This window comes from Ipomoea nil, unplaced genomic scaffold (assembly GCF_001879475.1).
Source record: "Ipomoea nil cultivar Tokyo-kokei standard unplaced genomic scaffold, Asagao_1.1 scaffold1043, whole genome shotgun sequence".
Taxonomy (NCBI): domain Eukaryota; kingdom Viridiplantae; phylum Streptophyta; class Magnoliopsida; order Solanales; family Convolvulaceae; genus Ipomoea; species Ipomoea nil.
In genome coordinates this window covers 13,700,490-13,721,542 of record NW_017617471.1, presented here as the reverse complement: position 1 = coordinate 13,721,542, position 21,053 = coordinate 13,700,490, and the positions used below count along the sequence as shown (strand labels likewise).

The following is a 21,053-nucleotide window of genomic DNA, read 5'->3' as shown; positions in this document are numbered from 1 at the left end:
CTTGAGATAAAAATTCAAAAGCCTTCTTCTGAGTAATAATAATCTCAAAAGATAAATTTTTATCAAAATAGATCATTTTTTTCATTTACCAGAGTGAATGTTTTTTTTTTAACTTATTTTTTGTTATTAATAGCCAAACACTAAAAAAAAATGATTTTCGAAAGTCATTTTCTGTATTTTCAAATGGACCCTTAATTTAAAATATTTAAATTACGTACCTTTATAACAGTAAGGTGAAGTTTATGGAAAAATTATAGCAAATTTTGAGTATTTTTAAACTAGAAGTGATTTTTTCTTAAATCCATGATTAAAAATGGAAAAAAAAAAAAAGAAAAAGAAGTTAAAATTAAAGTTGATTGCATGTGAAAATACTATTATTATCGGGAAATTAACAGTTCAGAAGAAGCCTGGCAAACTAAATTGTTATTATTTTGTGAATATTATACAAACTGATTTTTTTTTTGAATGTTACTGGCCCTATTACATTGTAGTATCTGTTCATATACCTTCTCAACCTACTGAAACACAAAGAACCAATAACGCCTCCACTGAAGCTTGAACTCATACCCTTCCAAATGGAAGTCCAATACCATTAGACTATATAATCCTGGTGAATACTATACAAACTGAATTTAGAAGTACTTTAAACTAAAAATTAAATGCAATACTTTTAAAATTGAAATAGATTAAAGTCAATAATTTAAAGCAAAAATACAAGTATAGTTAAGAACCAAAAGTCTGGCGGGCCGCAACATTAAGTTAAAGCTACACAAATTGATGAAAGCCATCTTTTAAGGCTAAAGCGAAAGGTAACAGAGAATTACACAATTAAAACCCTAAAAGTACCTTTATCCTGTCACTGTATGCACAAAGCAAACTACATTAAAATCGGAACCAATTATTTGAAACTCCTCCACTCTCCATTATTAGGCCCCAGCATATTGCATATCTAATCTAAATCTAATCTAAAAACATAATAAGTGTGAATGAAAGTTATACCCCTGATTTATGTCTGTTTTTTTCGTTAAGTTTTGTTGTACATTATGCTATAAAGGTTGTACATTAAAATATTTTGGACAAACATACCCCTACCGTCGTCGTCGTCATCATCATCATCATCATCATCATCATCATCATCATCATCATCATCATCATCACCATCATCATCATCATCATCATCATCATCATCATCATCATCATCATCATTGTTATTGTTATTATTATTATTATTATTATTATTATTATTATTATTATTATTATTATTATTATTATTATGTATAAGGGTTTTATGTCTTTAAAACCTATTCCATTTCTATTCTTTTAACCAACCAAACACTGGAATACAATTACTAAAGTCTATTCCTTCAGCCAACCAAACAACAGAATACAATTCCTATTCTATTCCTTACCTATTCCATTCCCTGTGGAATAGCATTTCTATTCCCTCCAAATTCATTCCGTGAACCAAACGTGCTGTTAAGGTGTGCCCTATTAACACTTAAGGTGCGTCATTTTAACACTTAAGGTGCGTCATTTTAATACTTAAGGTGCGACATTTTAACACTTAAGGTGCGTGCCAATTCAACACTTATGGTGCGTTAGTTTAACAATGGTGGGAGGAGAATGCTTCCAATTCCCAAAAAGCGTATTTTTTTTAATTATCCTTGATTTGAGCCGTTGACCTAGATTAGATCAACGGCTCAGATCTCACTGCACCTTTTACCTGGTCGACTCTTCGCACGTCAACTATCCCCTATATATATATATATATATATATATATATATATATATATATATATATATATATATATATATATATATATATAGTAAATACCCAAAATGGTCCCTCGACTATAGCTAAATTCACAAATTGGTCCTCAACTTTCAATTTTAACCAATTAAGTCCTTAACTTTGTAATTTTAACACAATTTGGTCCTCTGTCTATTTGGCCGTTTGTTGACTGTGATTTTTGAGGATATATATGTAATTTCATGGTCCATCGTCGGGTTTTTAAGGTTCCGGTTTCATTTTCAGACCGCACTATTACATTTTAATCCACTGCCGAAAGCAATCTACCAAATCCGGTCGCCTTTCTTCATCCTCCCTTTGGATTGAGTGTAGTTGAGTTCGTACCAGAGCGAAGAAGACGACGTGTTTCAGAACCGGTGCAACGTCATCCTGGAGGCCTCCACGTGCTCCGACGAGAGTTGAAGGTTCTTCTGGAGATCGTCGATCACGGTCAACAAATGGTCAAATAGATGGAGGATCAAATCGTGTCAAAATTGCAAAGTTAAGGACTTAATTGGTTGAAATTGAAAGTCGAGGACCAATTTGTGAATTTAGCTATAGTCGAGGGACCATTTTAGGTATTTACTCATATATATATATATATATATATATATATATATATATATATATATATATATATATATATATATATATATATATATATATGTATGTATGTATATATGTATATATAGTGAAAGGTTCCCGTGCGGTTGATTAATGTGCGTGAGATTTGTACTCAATGTGCGTGAGTGTTGTGCTTAATGTGCCTGAGATTTGTACTCAATGTGCGTGAGTGTTGTGCTTAATGTGCCTGAGATTTGTACTTAATGTGCGTGAATGTGTAAAATGAATCAGAAAATATGGATGTCAGCTTCTTCCCCATCCCCAGTAGCCATTGCCCCCCTCCCTGATGATGATGATGCGGAGGCGGGCTATGGTGGTTAAGAATTATGGGAATAATACAACAGAAATCCACGCTTAGTTGGTGTGCAAATTTTGATGTGCGTGCGTCATCTATATAAACATTCAACTGCACTGAAGGTAGCTGATAATCTAGAATCCATGGCCAAATTGAAGGAAGAAGTAACAAGAAGCTTGGGCATTAATGTGCGTGAGTTTTGTGTTCTGCTTCCTTCAAAGCTCGTAATTCTAAACTACTCGCACATTAAGCACAAATCTCACGCATATTAAGCACAATACTCAAGCACATTAAGTACAAAACTCACGCATATTAACATTACGCACATTAAGTACAAATCTCAGGCACATTAAGCACAACACTCACGCACATTAAGTATAAACCTCACGCACATTAATCCACCGCACAACCGCACGGGAAAACACAAATGCACCTGATCCCTTCCCTATATATATATATATATATATATATATATATATATATATATATATATATATATATATATATATATATATATATATATATATATATATATATATATATATAAGGAATCAGGTGCGAAGCTTCTCCCATGTCAGATGTGCAGATTAATCACAACCTTTGATCTTGCCAACATCAACAACCCAGAATGAAAATTAATTAAAAAAATGCGGTGGCATTATAATCATTTTGCGTAAGGTCACAGCTTAGTGCGTAAGTTTATAGCTTATGGTGCGTAAGCTTTTTCTCTTAAGCAAATTCACTTAGCACTATCGAGTGCTATGGTTGATACTCCGAGAAGTACATCCAAGATGTCACCCGAAAGGTACCCGGAAGGTTACACACTTCCACTTCTCGGTATCTCGCCTATGAGTGGAAGGTACGTTTACTTCTCGGTCACATGATCGAGAGGTGCTTCTAGCACTTCTTAGACTCGAGATGTGCGCTTCACTTCTTGGTGGTTTTGCCACATCAATAATACCATATTTGTGCTTATCATTAATTTGGAATGTGGTTCATGCTAGTTAATCTATATATAGATTAAAAATTACCATGACCTTGTCTACCATGCCACAAACACGAAGACTCAACTAGGCAAGACCAATTAATAATATTTTTATTAATTATGGTTATTACACCGAGCTTATAGCCCATTTAGTAATTAACCCTTGCTTTCATTTCAAAATTAGACAAAACCTTGTCTTAATCCACAATAGTGACAACTTTATAAATCATTTACATCACTACTCGAAAAATCATGTGTGGTTTTAGATTTATTTATTGTTTCAATATTTTCATCATTTGTCTCAAATTAATTTCATACTAGTACAATTTAAAATTTTCGATTAAATTAATTTAAACACAATTAACAAAATCAACTCAATCAAATTTTTCAACTAGTTGAATCAAGTTTATATAATCGTATTAAGAATATTATTTCAAATATTCAATACACTTGAGCTATAACACTCACGATTATATAACTATCCCAATTTTGACAAATTGATTATACTTGAAATCTATGTCATTCAACTAAAATCGAAGTTCTTTACGAGATTTCAACATGCAACAGGTTTGTTACATTCCATTTCGGTCATTAAACCATTCAAGCATTTTTCGTGGAATGCTTCTCATAATTCTTGAAGTCTTTTCTGCCCCAAGGTAACAAATGGATACTAGGTTCCACTTGAAAGGCTTCACTTACAATTATTCGTCAACTTGACTTAGGACGATCCTGGAATCCACCATCTTGTATTCAAGTAATCGACTAATGACAAATTTCTTTGCCTTAGCATCTTCACTTTTATACTTCAGGTCCAAAGATTCCCATCACAACTCGGTAGCTGTTTCAAAATTTACAATATACACTGTACAACGAGTCATACAACCGATTCAAAACGTAGTTTAGGCATAGGAAATAAACAACTTTCCAAGCCTCCACTCGCTAACAGTTTGAGCATTGGACTCATGTTCCATTACACTAGGAACTATCTCGGTCAAGAACCTTGACATGCCGAAAATTATTAGGTTGAACAACATTTTAAGTTGCCACCCTTTGAAATTTAACTCCATTAATTTCCACGGTCTTTCGACCAAGCCACATGATACCGTCACAGACACGTTCATCGTAGAGATATACCATTTGATGCCACAACCAGGGTTTTCAGAATATGCAACTACGTTGCCGCTCCGACCATACGAATGTGCACAGCGAGCAACATTCATTCTTCCACTTACAACAATAGTGGGAATCATCGACTAATTCACCAAAAAATATCAATTTTAAAATTGTTGGTGCTGGTGAATAAGTCGATATACCAAATGTGTGTGTGTGTGTGTGTGTGTGTGTGTGTGTATTCGCGAAAATATAGAAAAATGAATTCTAACCAATTTTGGTTCGTAATCAAAATAATATATACACCATATATATATTACCGAAAATAGGGATTTATTTTACGGAAAAATAAACCCAACAAAACTAGTACGAAACTAGCAAAAGGGATTTAATTTTGAGAAAATTAATCCCAACCAATTTGGTATAGAACCAAAATAATATTTATATAAAATAAATAAAACAAGAAAGGGTTTCATAAACCTAAGGTTTTAACCCAACATAAGAAATGAGAAGAAGGAGAATAAATTCGAGTTGTGTGATACTCACACTTTTCTTAAAATCGATTCGCTACCTCTCGAGTGTGGTAGGAGCGTTGAAGCATCAGTCTCCCAGGATAAAATAGATTACAAATTTAATGTTTGAGCACACAAACCACAAACCTAAAGTTCGGCGAACTTAGCTTGAACCAAAGGAGATCACTTCAATGTTTTATCGGAAATGTGGACAAAATTTTCAAGAACAAAATGACCCTTTCGTAGAGAGAGGAGAGGAAAATCAACAAGATTTTGATTAGTTCAAAAACAACTTCAAAAAAACTGCCCAACACCTATGCGTTTATATATGGGATTAGAATTAACTATCACTAATGAATAATACATAAATCCAATTTAATAATTAAATTAAAATTTTTGAAGAGGCCATACCTATTATCAAAATAATACCAACCGTTATAAAATTAATATACAAATAATTCGTACCAATTATTCATAACATGTTTCAATACACGTGAATGACAGAAAAGTCCGTAAAAAATAGAAAGGTTTAACCTTTAGGACCTTTCGAATTGGGATCGGAAAACCGCACCAAATGGTGGCATTAGCACCGAAAGGTGCATAAAGCCACTGCATCGAATGGTGCAAAATTCCCAATTCCATAAAAAGCTTTCATAAAGCTTAACATACTTGAGTTTAATTAGCTTAATTTTTGACTTCCCTCAAATAAATTCACTTTAAGAATTAATTTCTCATTCACCTATTATTCATTTTGAGTGTATAATATATCAATTTCTTCGTCTTACTACAAAAAATCCGAATCCATATTGACCCGACTCAAATCAGGAGTGGACCCCACTATATTTATACTATAAAATAGCCACTTTAATTGTTATTTTATGCTAAAAATTTCAACAAGGTTTTGCACTTTGTATTTTGAAATTGCATTTTTCTTTTTCAATATAATTGTGAACTTTGTCACTGTTTGCTTTGTATTTGGATTGTTTTTTTATTTTATTTTATTTTATTTGGTGTGTACTGTTGCTGCTATTTAATTGTTGTGTATATATAATAGAATCAGTGACCCTTTGTGGTAGTCGTAGTGGTGGGTAATGGTGTTAGTGGTGGTGATAATGGTGACGTTCTTCTTGTTGTTGTTGTTGGTGGTGGTGGTAATAATAATAATTCGAAAACTAATTTGAAAAAGGAACATGAAAAATAAAGAATTCGAAAAATGTCTTCCGCAACAAAGAAACTAGGAAGACATTTTATGTCACATTGAGCATTTTTTTCTATTGACTAGAATAAACATTTTTTTGACATTATTTTCCATAAATATCCAAACACATGAAAATTCAAAAAATAACTTTCTCAAGTCATTTTTCAAGTTTCTCTAAATAAATTTATCAAATTATACTTACCTTAATATATTACTTATACCAAAATAATTTAACTAATTAAATACTATATATATTAAATCAAATATATTTCGCTATGTATATGAAGTATCATCAACATATTTATGACAAATATGTCTTTATTATAATACATATAGATAAAATATATATGTAACAAAAAATAATAACTAAATCAATTCTTAGTATATGCATAAAAATTGAGTAATAATTAATTATTTTAATAAATATAAATTATGTAGTTTGTATTATTTATTATTCCGTATTATTTTTTAATATTATCATAATTTTAATATTAAATATCAATGTTAGGGTGTGTTTGGTTCGCACATGAGAATCGGAATCGGAATAAGAATCAAATACCTGGTAATGGTAATGGGTTTTGGTGAAAGTATTTTGCATGTTTGGTAGTAAGGTGGAATTAGAATGATTGTCAATATTGTTGTTTGGTTATGTATGATCCTATAATGGGAATAAAAGTTTTAAAAATACAAGAATAAAAAATCAAGACAATTTATTCTAATCTAAAGATATCTAAAGCACCAATATGAAAGAAAAAAAAAAAATCTAAAAGTACTAATTCAAACTTAAAAATCAAATTATCAATTAGGAAGGAAAATAATGGAATGAAATCCTTATTTTATTAGGGAATAAATTTTCTAATTAAAGGGATAATTAAATCTCGTAATAATGTTCTACAAACCTGACAACCAAACAATAACAATGACTTTGATTCCCATTTCTAATAGCTAAACCCATGAACCAAACACATTCGTACTTTACCCATTAGGAGGGTGTGTTTGGTTCGCACATAGGAATCGGAATCGGAATGGGTATCAAATACTTGGTAATGGTAATGGGTTTTGGTGAAAGTATTTAACATGTTTGGTAGTAGGGTGGAATGGAAATGGTTACTAATAGTAGTGCTTGAAAATGAATAAGGGAATGAAACCCTTATTGTATTTGGGTATGAGTTTTTCAATTGATGGGGTATTCGAAACCCATAATAGTGTTCTAAAAACCTATCAACCAAACAACAACAATCGCTTTCATACCCATTTCTATGGACAAAACCTACCAACCAAACACACCCTTAAAAAGAAATGTTATATTACTTATATGCATATTAGGTGACGTACAATTCAAGAATGACATAAATATCCCTGCAGACATAAAATTATAGCCGTCTTCTCTGTTTGAAATTATGGCCTTATAGGTACTGCGAAAAGATTCATCTTCTTCCCAATTTCTTGTCAGCAATCACTATACACAACCTTTTGATCCAATTCTCCATTTATATATACCACACCATCCCTCCAAACAACTTATCACTTCACTTCCTTAAATATATATCTATCTGTTGCATACTACAACATATATAGCCTAATTAAAACCAAAGCTATAGATACTATATATTCTTCCAATTCATAATATATATAAATGGGGTGCAGTGATTTGTTGCCTTTGTTTGTTATGGTGATAGTTCAGCTAGGATATGCCGGAGTGAACATCGTAGCGACGGCGGTGATGGGCGCCGGCATGAATCCCTTCATCCACATAGCTTACCAGCAAATGTTCGCCACCATTGCCCTTGCTCCCTTGGCTTATTTCTTGGAGAGGTATAATATCATCCTTCATATTTTTATTATATAAAGTATTTTCTCCACTTATATATATATTAGGCAAATTATGATGTGAAATCGTGTCCACCTAGCAAGGTAGATACAATTCCAAAACTGTCTATATATTAGGCAAATTATGATGTGAAATCGTGTCCACCTAGCAAGGTGGATACAGTTCCAAAATTGTCATAATTGTGAATACAGAGTTCAAAAATTATAAACATAGAGTTCTGTAATTGTGAATATAGAGTTACGTACATAGAGTTATGTAATTGTGAATATAGAGTTCAATAATTGTGAATATGAAGTTCAAAAATTATGAACCTAGAGTTCAGTAATTATGAATATAGAGTTGAATAATTGTGAATATAAAATTCAAAGATTATGAACATAAAGTTTTATAATTATGAACATAGAGTTCATTAATTAAGAACATAGAACTGTGTCCACCTTGGAAGGTGGACACGGTTCCACGGCATAACAATTGTATATATTAGGGGTGTTTGGTAAATAGATATTGGCTGATTATATGCAAAATGACTTTCTCAAAAAGCTGATAGAAAAAATTATTTTGAGCAACTTTTTGAAATTTTAGTATTTTGGAACAATAAGCTATTACAAAAAAATTAATTAATCAAAACGCTCATATTAATTATTTAACCAAATCAAACAGTTAATATTGGTCAAATAAGTAAAAATTAACTAATAAACTAATAATGTTATCAAAGATGGTCACTGTCTACAAACAAATATAAGTGTATAAAAAAGTTGAGTTGAGTGTATTGATATCAATATATCATACCCTTGAAATTCAAGTAACCCAATTTAAAGTTTCAAATTCAAAAGTTTTGTTTTGGCCAACTTTATTTTTGAACTCAAATTTGACTAGACCTTAAACATCATGTTATTTTTATTTTTATTTTTTTATAACAACATCATGTTATTTATTTGAGTGTAATTGAATAACTTTAAATAAGTATACATGCATGTATTCGGTAAATAATATTTAAAAAAACAATTGAAAACTCAATTATACTCACAAACGACTATTTATGAACCACTCATGCAACCGTTTACATAGTTTAAACATCATTATGGAGTGAGTAGTGGGGTGTTTGTTTCGACAAAATGTTCCAGTCATGATTTTGTTTTTCCTCTTAGATGTGTCAGTCAGGTCAAGGAATGTCTTAATTTTATTCCTTTTTTCTTTTTAATAAAAGAGTAAGAGCATTCCCACTAGAAATTTTTAGATGATATTTTAAGACCTTAAAAATTTAGTGATTTTTTGAACAAATGGGAGAAGAGGTTTTTGGATGGCTTTTATTCCTTCAAGACATAATTTTTTGTGGGGCCCATTTAAATTTAATTAAGTTTGGAGAGTTTCTGCAGCAGCGCGTTAGGCGCACTTATGTGCCCAGCAGGCGCGTGAAAACTATTTTTTTTTTTTTATTTCTCTGTCTGTTTTGACTGTCAGTTTTTTTTTTTCTTTTTCTTTTTTCTCTCTTTTTTATTGCCATCATTTCTCTTTCTTAGTAGCACTTCAAAAACTGTGAAAAATATGAAGCTGATGAGATGCTATAAGAGTCCATTTAAGTTTATTGTCCATTCCAATCTTACAACCGTTGTAACTAATCTCAAGTTATTAATCTAATTGTTCTAATTTCCCAGTATTATATATAATATTTGTTTGGTCAAAAAAAAAATATAATATTTGTTTTTTGAATGCATATATAATATTTGTTTATATATAAAAAGGTTAAAAAGTATTACATATTTTATATATGTGTAAAGTGAAGTGGTCTCAAAAGTTTAAGTTCTTGTTATATTAATGATATTGTGTAAAATACACCATGAATCCTTAATAAAATAATTAATATATATGCTCGGTACCTAAAACAGAATATTATCTTTGCCTAAACTTATGTTCTTGCTTGAGCCAAAAGTAATTTTCTTATATATTGTTGATTAAAAAGGTAATACTAATCCATGATAGCATGCACTTCTATTATATTTTAAGAATACTCAATACTCAATAATGATAAGTGGCCTCTTTTATTAATATTACTTTACCGTATATTCTTTTTCCAGTTGAATAATCAACACTCAGCAAAAAGAGAAATTTTATGGTTTTTTTATTTTTATAAATAGATTCAGCTTCTTGATTGGGCTAGCTTTTTGCGTCAATCTTATTGCAGGAAATCAAGGCCTAAAATGACACCCAACATATTTTTCCAGATCTTTTTGACCGCCACCTTTGGGTACGTTTTACATTTTTCTATTCTTCCCAAAAAAGCATTAACACAAATATAGAAAAATAATTTTTACCCCTCATAAATTCCCTCCGGATGTGGCTTGTGGCTTATACTCATTGATTGTCGATGAATTGACTGACCCTATCAACTTGGAATAAAAAATTAAATCAAATAATAGGGGTATTTGATAAATAGCTGTTAGTTGATTGGGTTAGTGAATTTGATTAGTTGATAGTATTAGGTTATTGTAGAAAAATGTTTGATAAATTAGCTGTTAGCTAATAGCTAATTACATGTAAAAATAACTTTTTTAAAAAGCTTATTAGAAAGGAAAAATTTTGAAAGAATGATCAGCATTATTCATATATTTATAAGTATTATATCAATAACCCATAATTTGAATGGAAAAAAAAATGCTTTTTTATTTTAATCTTGGCTCTGTTTAGTACTCTAGCCAAAAAGTTAAATGAAAGCTACAAAGCTAGTAGCTAATAAATTAATTAATTGAAATTAAAGGGTTTGATAAAATCAATCGTTAAATTAGCTAATAAATATAAAAAGACATAAAATGATAAACTAAAATATCAAGATTTTGATTAATAAGGGGTAGATAATGTCATTTTTATATATTAATAAAAAAGTTAAAATGTTATGAGCTTATTTTGAAGCACTATTTAGTTTAGCTTGTCAAAATAAAGAGTTCTTAATCCCTATATTTTACTAAACATAGCTTATAGTTTATGTGTCGTTTAAAATAAGGTATAAACTCTACTAAATAGAGTCAAGCAAATTAATTATGTCTCTAAATATAATTTAAGCTTCATTATTTCGACGATTACGACGTCGTACGACACATATTTTGTGTTGCCACAAATGTGCAGGCTTACAGGGGACCAAATCGCCTACTTTGTAGGCCTAAACAATTCCACTCCAACTGTTGCATCTGCTTTGGCAAACTTAATACCCGCAATCACATTTGTCGCTGCAGTCCTGTTTAGGTAACTTCATTTATTACAAATTACTATTTTGGTCTCTCAATTATTTTATCATTGTCGATTTAGTACCTATTGACACTATTCCGTCACTCAGTCATTAGTTGCCCTTATTCGAGTGCGCACTTCTCGGATGCAACTGAGAAGTGTCAGAAGCACCTCTTGGGCTTGTGACTGAGATGTAATTAAACGTACCTTCCGGTTACAGTCGAGAGTCTACCTTTTGGCCTAGCTGAGAAGTAAGTTTACTTTTTAGGAACTCAAATAAGGACAACTAACGGCCAAATGATGACATAGTGGCAAAGGTAGGGATTAAATTGACAGATTTTAAAATGATTCGAGGATCAAATTCATTGAAATTGGAAAATATGAACTAAATTGACAGTTACAAAACGATTAATTGCAGAAAATTTAAATTTTAAAATTAATTTATTTGTGTTGGAAGACTTGAAAGCGTGGGTCTAAGAACGAAGGGTGGACAAGCAAAGATTTTGGGGACCCTAATATGCATTGGTGGGGCGATGTTGCTAACGTTGTACATGGGACCAGTGGTCATCGGCCAGTCAACCATTCACTGGAAATATGCAAAAAATACAGTGGACAAGAATAGTTCTAGCAGCCATGGCAATGTGATTTTGGGACCTATTATGGTCATTCTCAGCTGTTGTTCATATTCTGCCTTCCTAATTACCCAAGTAAGCTCAAACTATTATTTCCCTGCATGTTTTTCATTTCACAAACAGAAATAATTGTGCGACTTACTATTTATCTCCAGAATCATTAGCACCAACAATAATTTAGGTTAAAATTGATGCATTATTATGCCAGAATCTGTCAAACACCTTGTGCTCAGATGACACCTCTGTGGTTCCCTTTGAGGGAAGATCATCGGATCGAACTCTAAATCTTGGAAATTCAGGATTAATTGAACATTTGAAAACCCAAAAAGAAAAAAAAAGTTTAAGAAAAGATAAATTCAATTACATTTCCTTTATGCTTTTACTTCTATTAATACTTTTGGTGTTTTCTTTTTCTGTTTTTTAAATTAGGCAAGGTTGAGTAAGCAGTATGGAGCTCCATACTCTAGCACAGCTTTAGCATGTTTCCTGGCAATCTTTGAGTGTTTGATAATTGCGTTGTGCGTTGATCATAACGTTTCTGATTGGACTTTGACTCCCATGAGAGCTGTCTCTACCACTTACAATGTAAGAAGATTCACTAGTTTTTTTTTTTTTTTTTTTTTTTTTTTTTTTTTTTTTTTTTTTTGAGAACAAGATTCACTAGTTAATACTCCATATATATCTAGTTTAGTCTTACTACAGTAATTTTTATCAATTTAGTGTTAAATGAATTTTTGTATTTAATTAAGTCTCCGACTTTGATGGTTTTACTTTTTTTTTTTTGAAAGTGACTTTGATGGTTTTACCTAATTGAGTCTTATGTTAAGATTAAGATAACTTGATAATTTCACCTTTAGTAATAGTGTACTCAATTCAGTCATCGACTATAGTGATTTTATTCAATTTGTTCCTCAACTATAGTGGTTTTATCGATTTAGTCTTTGATTCTAACGGTCGAGAATTCGATTTACCAACCATCAAAGTCGTGAACCTAATTAAGTACAAAAAGTCAGACTAAATAAATAAAAAACACACAGCATAGTTGATGACTAAATTAAGTATCAATTCAATATTTTTCTAAAATTCATTTTTCATATTCTCTGTTTTCCATTTCTTCAAATTGATGATTTTTTTTTTTGCAGTTAATAAATGCACCTGTATACTTTATTCTTTATTGGTTAGGTTGAATATCTGTTGTGTTTTATTTTGTTAGGGACTTGTGTATTCTGCCCTTGCAATCTGCCTCACTTCATGGTGTATAGAGAGGAAAGGCCCTTTATATGTTGCGGTGTTCAACCCTTTGTTGCTTGTTCTTACTGCCATTTTAAGCTGGGCTTTTCTTCGTGAAAAAATATATACCGGCACGTAAGTACTTGTCAAATTATCAATCATATTAACTCTCTTTAATTTCTTGCTTGAAAAAGGGAAAATTTCTTTCCACCCGCAACTGTCAAAGCTTAATCATGTGTCTTTATCCACCATCTACCATCCAAAAACCAACTAAATTTCCATGGAGTTAGCACACCATACGTACAAAATAATATTATAACAAATTTAATTCAACTCGGAAATTCCTTTTTATTGGTGGCGAGAGAAACTGCAGACACTACCCGGGGTTATGCACTAGGTAAGCAAATAACCACAAGGAGGTAAACAGCCTAATTTGTTTATAGCTGACCGGCTCAAATTAAGAAAGCAAATAGGCCACACTCGGGGAAAGCTGAACTTGTAATTTTATAGTTACCAAGTCTAGCTAATAGTCTGATCAATATGACTGGAGTTGCTGGAGAATTCCTATTTTTGGATTGCACTCATGTAGAAGATTCCATTAACTTTTGGAACGATGATCCGATCCATATAAATCTGATCTCTTCCTTTAATTTGTATGGCCGGCCTCAAGAAAGAAAAAGATGCATGTTTTAATTTTTGTATTGGATTGCAGAGTGATGGGATCAATCCTAATTGTGGTGGGACTCTATATTGTGTTGTGGGGAAAGAAGAATGAGTTGCAGGTGATTAATGTAGAAGATAACAACAAATTGAAGGAAAAGGATGCAGAGAAAACAGAAGCTGGAGAGTGCTGATTGAGTAACCAGCAGCTTTTTCAACTGCAGATTAGTGTCCAACAAAATAGGGCACATATTAAGGCAAAAGCCAAATTAGGGCTTAGCTTGAAGTTCAGATCTTATTGTGTTGTGAATCGTGGTGATGATGATGATAAACACTCCTAAGATAGGTGGGAATTGAAGTACCACCAAGGAAAAGGAAGGATTGATCATGATTTCTCATCACTTATGTATTTTGATATTATGATTTCTTATCTTTATCTTTGTATAAAATTGTTTTTAATATTATCATTTCGTGTATTTAATTATAAAAGTTTTTATACACTAGTCAACTTACTTGAAGAAGGTATTATAAGGGTTTTAATGTTTTATACACCAGTCAACCTCCTTAAAGAAAGTATTATAGAAGTTTTATATAGATAAATCTCATCCACTTAGCACACTTAGTTGTTCGATTTGTAGAAGTAGATAATGACCCTTTTAGACTTAAGGAAGATAATGAGGATATGTTAGGAAGATAATGAAGATAAGTTGGTATCAGAACCCTATGTTATAGAGTCCTAGGGTATTAAGAGTTAACTACAACAGGATAACTTAGATTGATCATAGGATGTAGGAGTCTGAACTATAGGAGTATAAGTTATGAGTACTTGGGTTAGAAGTAGAGAACCTAAGTATAAGAAATCTATGTTTGAAGCCTTATGAATTTGGAACTCTTTAAGAATTCACGGTGAGATTGTGAATTTATAATTATTGTTTTGATTTGTGAATGTAACCTTTGATGGCAAAGTGTGCATCAAGGTAAAGTTGGATTGTTGAGCTAATGGGCGAATTCTTTAAGATTACTTTGATGTATTTTGGAATAATGCTGAAAGTATTTTATGATTGTGGCTATTGCACCTTGAAGGTGTGCATTTCTTTGAGTAAGTAAGTTGTGTCTACTGGACAATTGAGTGATTTATTTAAAGACTTGAGTAAGATTGGAAAGGAAACTTGGAAAATTGGTGTTTTGAGGAAATGCCGATATTAGTAATCTTAGGACTTGATTTAAGTGTAGTGAGGTTTGGATGTTGGATTGATTCGTTTAACTGTCTGAGTAAAGGTATGAAGAGATTTGGAGAACTCTGTGTTTATATGTGCTTTGAGTGTCCAAGTTCCGAAAGAAGTGTTTGGAACTTGTGGTCTGGAAACTAGAAATGTGTAGGCAATTTGAGTTAAGTGAGGGTGCCCTATTTTGTTAAAGTGTTATTGCTTTGAGCAAGTAACCTTGTAAGATCAAGTTCCTCGTTTTCTTTGTAGAATTGAATACCCTCTTGTTAAAAAACCTTTCCATTTTTCAATTCTAGTTTTTGTTTTCCTCTCAAAATGGTTGTGTGCAAGGTGACATCCTAATTTATGAGGTCTTAACCTTGATAATCTGTGTACTGCGTGCCAGATGGGCTGCCGTCTGTGCGCTTCCCATTGTCACGAGTCGAGTGTTTTAGAGTTAATTTTTATGGACATTTGGGGTCCTTCTCCAATTATGTCCATTGATGGATATAAATATTTTGTACTCATTGTCGATGATTTTTTCGGAATATGTGCTTCTATCCAATGAAATTAAAATCGAACATATACTCTATATTTACTACATTTCGCACTCTAGTTCAAAAATAGTTTGCCTGCCCTATTAAATGTATCCAATCCAACATGGGCGGTGAATAATATCGCAAACTTCACTCGGTATTCACCGCCGCTAGAATTTCACATCGACAGTACAGCCCCCACACACACGAGCAAAACGGTCGTGTGGACCGCAGACACCATCATGTGGTTGAAACCGGGATTACTTTATTAGCCCAGAGTCATGTTCCTAAAAAATACGGGTCCTATGCATTCGAGTCTGCGGTATATTTAATAAATCATATGTTGTCTTCAATTTCTCAAGGTGTTAGTCCGTACTCGTGCATGTTTAATAAGTCTCCTAACTATACAATGTTACGTGTGTTCGGTTGTGAGTGTTTTCCATGCATTCGGCCATATAATAGCCACAAAATGGACTATCGTTCTACCTCTTGTGTTTTTCTAGGATACCCAGATTCTTTTAGTGGTTACAGCTGCTTAGACAAGGCCTCCGGGCGCATTTATATTGCAAGGCATGTCTGCTTCAGTGAAGAGGTGTTCCCGTTCTCGAAGGTTCCGGAGGTACCTTCTACGCCGCACACTGCTACTGTTCCACCATTACCTTGGGCGTGTGCACAGATACGTCAACCATCACTGCTGCTTGGAGCCACACCGCCGCTACCAAGCCAGCTGCATCCACCCGTGACTCACCGTGATCCACAACAACTTGCTCTACCTACCTCTTCATTGATTGCCGAAGCTACTACCTCCTTTTTTAACCGTCAACATCCTCCACTACGAAGGGTCGACGTCGGCACTCACGTTCTACCACTCGCACACATGCCATGTAGATGCGGACCACGACTAATGCTCAACGCTGCCAACCGACGTCAATGATAGCTTCTGTCGATGATGACGAACAAAAATGCCACTCACAAGCGATCAAGCTGCCACACTGGCGCAGTGCCATGGATGTCGAGTTCAACTCCCTCCTGCACAATCAAACCTGGAAGTTAGTACCAGCACGGCGCGACATGAACGTCATCGGCTGCAAGTGGGTTTTCCGCATGAAACGAAAATCAGATGGAACCATTGAGCGTTACAAGGCCCGTCTGATCGCCAAGGGGTTCAACCAAATACCGAGCAAAGACTACCTTTAAAATTATAGCCCTATGGTCAAACCGACCACTATCCGGCTCCTTCTACCCTTTGTGTTTTCAAGTCGGTGGACCATGCGGCAATTAGATGTCTATAACGTCTTTTTAAATGATCGCATTAATGAGGATATCTACCTACGACAACCCTCGGGATACACCGATCCCAATCACCCTGATCATGTTTGCAAGCTGTAACAGTTGGTGTACAGCCTAAAGTAGGCCCCTCGGGCCTGGTTCACAAGACTGCACAATTTTTTTAGTTCAAATTGGGTTTCGTCCTTCAAAAACGGACGTTTCTTTATTCATTTTTATTCCAGACATACTCGTGCATGCCTGCTAGTCTACGTGGATGATATCTTATTGTTGGGTAATAATTCGAGCATGGTTGATGATGTGTTATCTAAACTGTCCACTGTGTTTAAAATTCGTGATCTTGGCAGACCACGTTTCTTTCTGGGCATTGAAGCTGTCTATGTTGCAGATGCCATAGTGTTATCCCAACAATGGTATATGACGGAGCTTCTTCACAAAGCAGGTATGGAATCTTGCAAGCCCCTTGCTGTGACACCCCGAAAATCCTTACTTAATTTCCCAATCAATCCCTACGAGTATTTCTTAATTGGGGATTAATTTCTTTATTTAATGGGCCCAATTTCCATACTCTAAATAATCCTAGCATAGTATTTTATTTCCAAGCCCAAATATTCTAAGGCTTATATATTTAATTGGATCTTTGGTATGGACTTTATAATATATCCCTTGTATAGATCTATTTAGTCTTTCTAGCCCAAGCCATGTAGACATTGTTCGTCCATGCTTCTTACAATTTCAAAAGCCCACCTTGAATTTCCCTTGAATTTGATAAAAGCCTTAGCCCACATTATTACCCTTACTATTGTGTAATGTTATCTCAGCATTCCTAGCTTATTTTCCCTGACCTAGACAACCTCAAAACCCTAGTTACTTCCACTTTCCTCCTCACCCATCTCTTCACCTCTTCACACCAAAATGCCATTCATCTTCCAACTCAAGAAACAAGACCAAGATTCCACCTTTCTACTTCAATAAGCCTAAGAATGGTAAGGTCTATCATTGTCCTCCTTTTCTATTCAAGATCCCTTCCTTTTTCTAAATCTTTACTCTCTTTCTATGTTGGGTTTGGGGATTTGAAGAAGAACAAGTGATTGGTGAGTTGCTAGGATGATCTAGAGGAGCTTGTGGTGTTTCTTTGAGGCTTTGCTAAGATAAGGAGGTAACCCATGTCTTACAAAATCTATTTACACTTGCTATTATGATTTATTGATACTCGAGTGATTATGTGCATATTCTTGCGATTATGCCTTTGTAGAGCTTGTATCTAGGGTTCTCTAATGCTATTTATTGAGCTATTTTATGCATTCAAATTCCTTTTGTTGTTGATGTGAGTTTTGAGGTGTTTGGACTTGAACATGAGCATTCTAGCAATTTTCCCCGAAATGGGATTTCTCCTCTCTGTTTCGGTACTAGCGGGACTCTAGCACGCAGTTTGCCACCCGCCAGACCACCCGTTGGTACAAGGTTGCATGTGGCGGGGGGTTCGACGGGTGGTTGACCATCCGCGGTACCACCCGCTGGTACGGGGTGTTTTCGGCGGGTGGTTTGCCTGCCACCCGAACCGCCCACTGGTACATTTTGTTGATTCCTTGATTTGTTGTTCCCCGGTTGTTTGTGAGTACTTATTGATGTTTCGTAAGTCTAGAACGATGTCTTAAGTATCCTTGATAGAATTTGTGAGTCTTGAATCGTGTTTGTGATCCAACTTTGTGATTCGTTGGATTGAAGTGAAGTCTATGATGTTTGTATGAGCCTTTATGATTATCTTGTTGAATTGCATGCTAGCTACGTTGTTTGTTGGTACTAGTATGTGTTTCCTCGTAATGACCTTATTTATTCTTGATGTGGATTGGTAACTTGTGATTACCAATCATTGTGGTCTTTTGATTTGGAAGCCTTTTGTTATTGTGGCAATACTTTGGAATGTCTCACTTCTGTCCTTTATTGAATTCCTTCGATTGAACCTATCATTGTGAGCTTGTACAATTGTTGTACCTTATCGTGATTATTTCTTGATTGGGCTATTATTGAGTCGCGATTATCTATGTCGATGACTATGTGTTGTTTATGATTGATATAAAAGCTGGCGGTAATGAGCTTTGCTCAAAAGAATGAGATTGGCAGTATGTTATATTATGTTTATAAAAGCTGGCGGCACGCCGACAGGCTACAGGGAAGCTAATCAGGTAGCGGACGCTTTAGCGGCAGAAGGTCTAGCTGTCGATTCCTCCAAGATTTTTTTGTTCTTAAATTCTCTACCTATAAAAGCCAATTTGGCTCTCTTGTGTGATCTCAAGGGCTTTGTATTCCATCGCGCTATTAATCAAAAATAAAGTCTCTTTTCATCAAAAAAAAAAAAAAACTGGCGGCAAACAGGCAGTAAAGCTGGCAGGGAGCTTAGCCTCCAGATGGTATAAGGTGGACTGGTGTACAGGGTGGTCTCGGAGGTACAGGTTGGAACTGTTATAAGGATGGAACGGTGTAAAGGTTGGAACTTGGCATAAGGTTGGAACTTGGTCATTGATTGTGATTCTTGTAACTCTTTTGCTTATGAGCATATCTTTCTGTGACCTTTTGGTTGTTGCTTGATTACCTTACCTTTTTGATTATCTTTGTATCCTTAACATTGTCTCCTCGAATTGATTCTATTGATTAGTCGTGTGTTGGTCAGTACAATTGAGTGTGTTCTTCGATGAGTCAAATGATACTTCTATCTCTCTGGTTTTAAAAGCTAGTGTTGCTAAGACTATACTTATGTATTCCAAAGTCTCAAAAGTGTTTTCTTAATATATATATATATATATATATATATAGAACTCAACGCGTTGGAGTGGGTTACTTAGCAATTTTCGCTAACGGTTGTTATACCTTAATGTTTTCAGGTGCTAGTTAGCCTGAGAGCGCGTAGTGGAGCCGGCTTAGATTAGCTTTAGTTTTCCTCTAGCTTAGTGCTTTGGCTTGTGTGCCCTTATGCTTTGAATTTTGGATAGTAGTTGTTTCGTTAAGCCTGTGTATCTAGATAGGAGATCCAGATGTGGCATATCACCCTTAAGACTTGTTAAACTTCCGTTGTTTTTTTTTTTTTTTTTTTTTTTTTTTTTTTTTTTTTTTTTTATGTTAATGGTTAGTTGTTATCTTTGTTTTGGGGGTGTTACACTTGCCAACCCGATGTCTCTCACCACTGCGAATCACCCTGATGGCTCAGCCTTGCTGGATGATCCGACCCCATATCGCCAACTTGGCGGGTCTCTTATGTATCTACTGATCACCCTGCCAAATTTGTCCTTTGCGGTTAACAGGCTATGCCAGTTCATGCACAACCCCATGCAGGATCATTGGGTGGCTCTCAAACACGTGTTGCGGTATGTGAAGGGAACCATGCACCATGGTCTGCGTCTCATGCCCTCTTCCTCGTCGGTGATTCATGCCTTTTCCGACTCCGACTGGGCTGGTTGCTCTGTTGACAGGAAATCCATTGCAGGCTACATAGCATTTCTTGGCCCGAATCTACTCTCTTGGATTTCCCATAAGCAACGCACTGTCGCTCGCTCATCCACCGAAGCGGAATACAAGGCCCTCGTCGACGCTGCAGCGGAGGTCACTTGGATACAATCGCTTCTACGAGAACTCGAGTTGCTTCCGTCGATGGTCCCAGTCCTGTGGTGCTATAATCTGAGAGCGACGTACTTGTGTTCCAATCCAATCTTCCACGCACGGACGAAACACGTAAAAGTGGACTACCATTTCGTCCGAGACAAGGTTTCATCCGGCGCCCTAAAAGTTAACTTTTCCTCAACCCATGATCAGTTAGGAGACATTTTCACCAAACCCCTCTTTGCTACTCGGTTTAATGAGCTTCGAGTCAAGCTGGGCATTGTCCTATGTCCCCCGTAAGCTTGAGGGGGAGTATTGAGTAGTTAGAGTCTCATGGTTTAGTTAG

At 34.5% G+C, this 21,053-nt stretch overlaps 2 protein-coding genes across 2 annotated transcripts; both read left to right on the top strand.

Annotated features, from left to right (window-relative positions):
* Positions 1 to 8,035: 8,035 nt before the first annotated feature.
* On the top strand, positions 8,036 to 14,583 carry LOC109182355 (WAT1-related protein At1g09380-like). The gene is made up of 7 exons (XM_019332515.1): positions 8,036 to 8,328; positions 10,527 to 10,589; positions 11,465 to 11,581; positions 12,021 to 12,270; positions 12,625 to 12,780; positions 13,409 to 13,560; positions 14,138 to 14,583. The coding sequence occupies exons 1-7, from the start codon at positions 8,150 to 8,152 to the stop codon at positions 14,277 to 14,279; spliced, it is 1,059 nt and encodes a 352-aa protein (XP_019188060.1). The 5' UTR covers positions 8,036 to 8,149; the 3' UTR covers positions 14,280 to 14,583.
* Positions 14,584 to 20,281: 5,698 nt separating this feature from the next.
* On the top strand, positions 20,282 to 21,007 carry LOC109181304 (uncharacterized mitochondrial protein AtMg00810-like). Its single transcript, XM_019331056.1, has one exon. It carries the CDS (start codon positions 20,282 to 20,284, stop codon positions 21,005 to 21,007), a length of 726 nt encoding a protein of 241 aa, XP_019186601.1.
* The last annotated feature ends 46 nt before the right edge of the window (positions 21,008 to 21,053 follow it).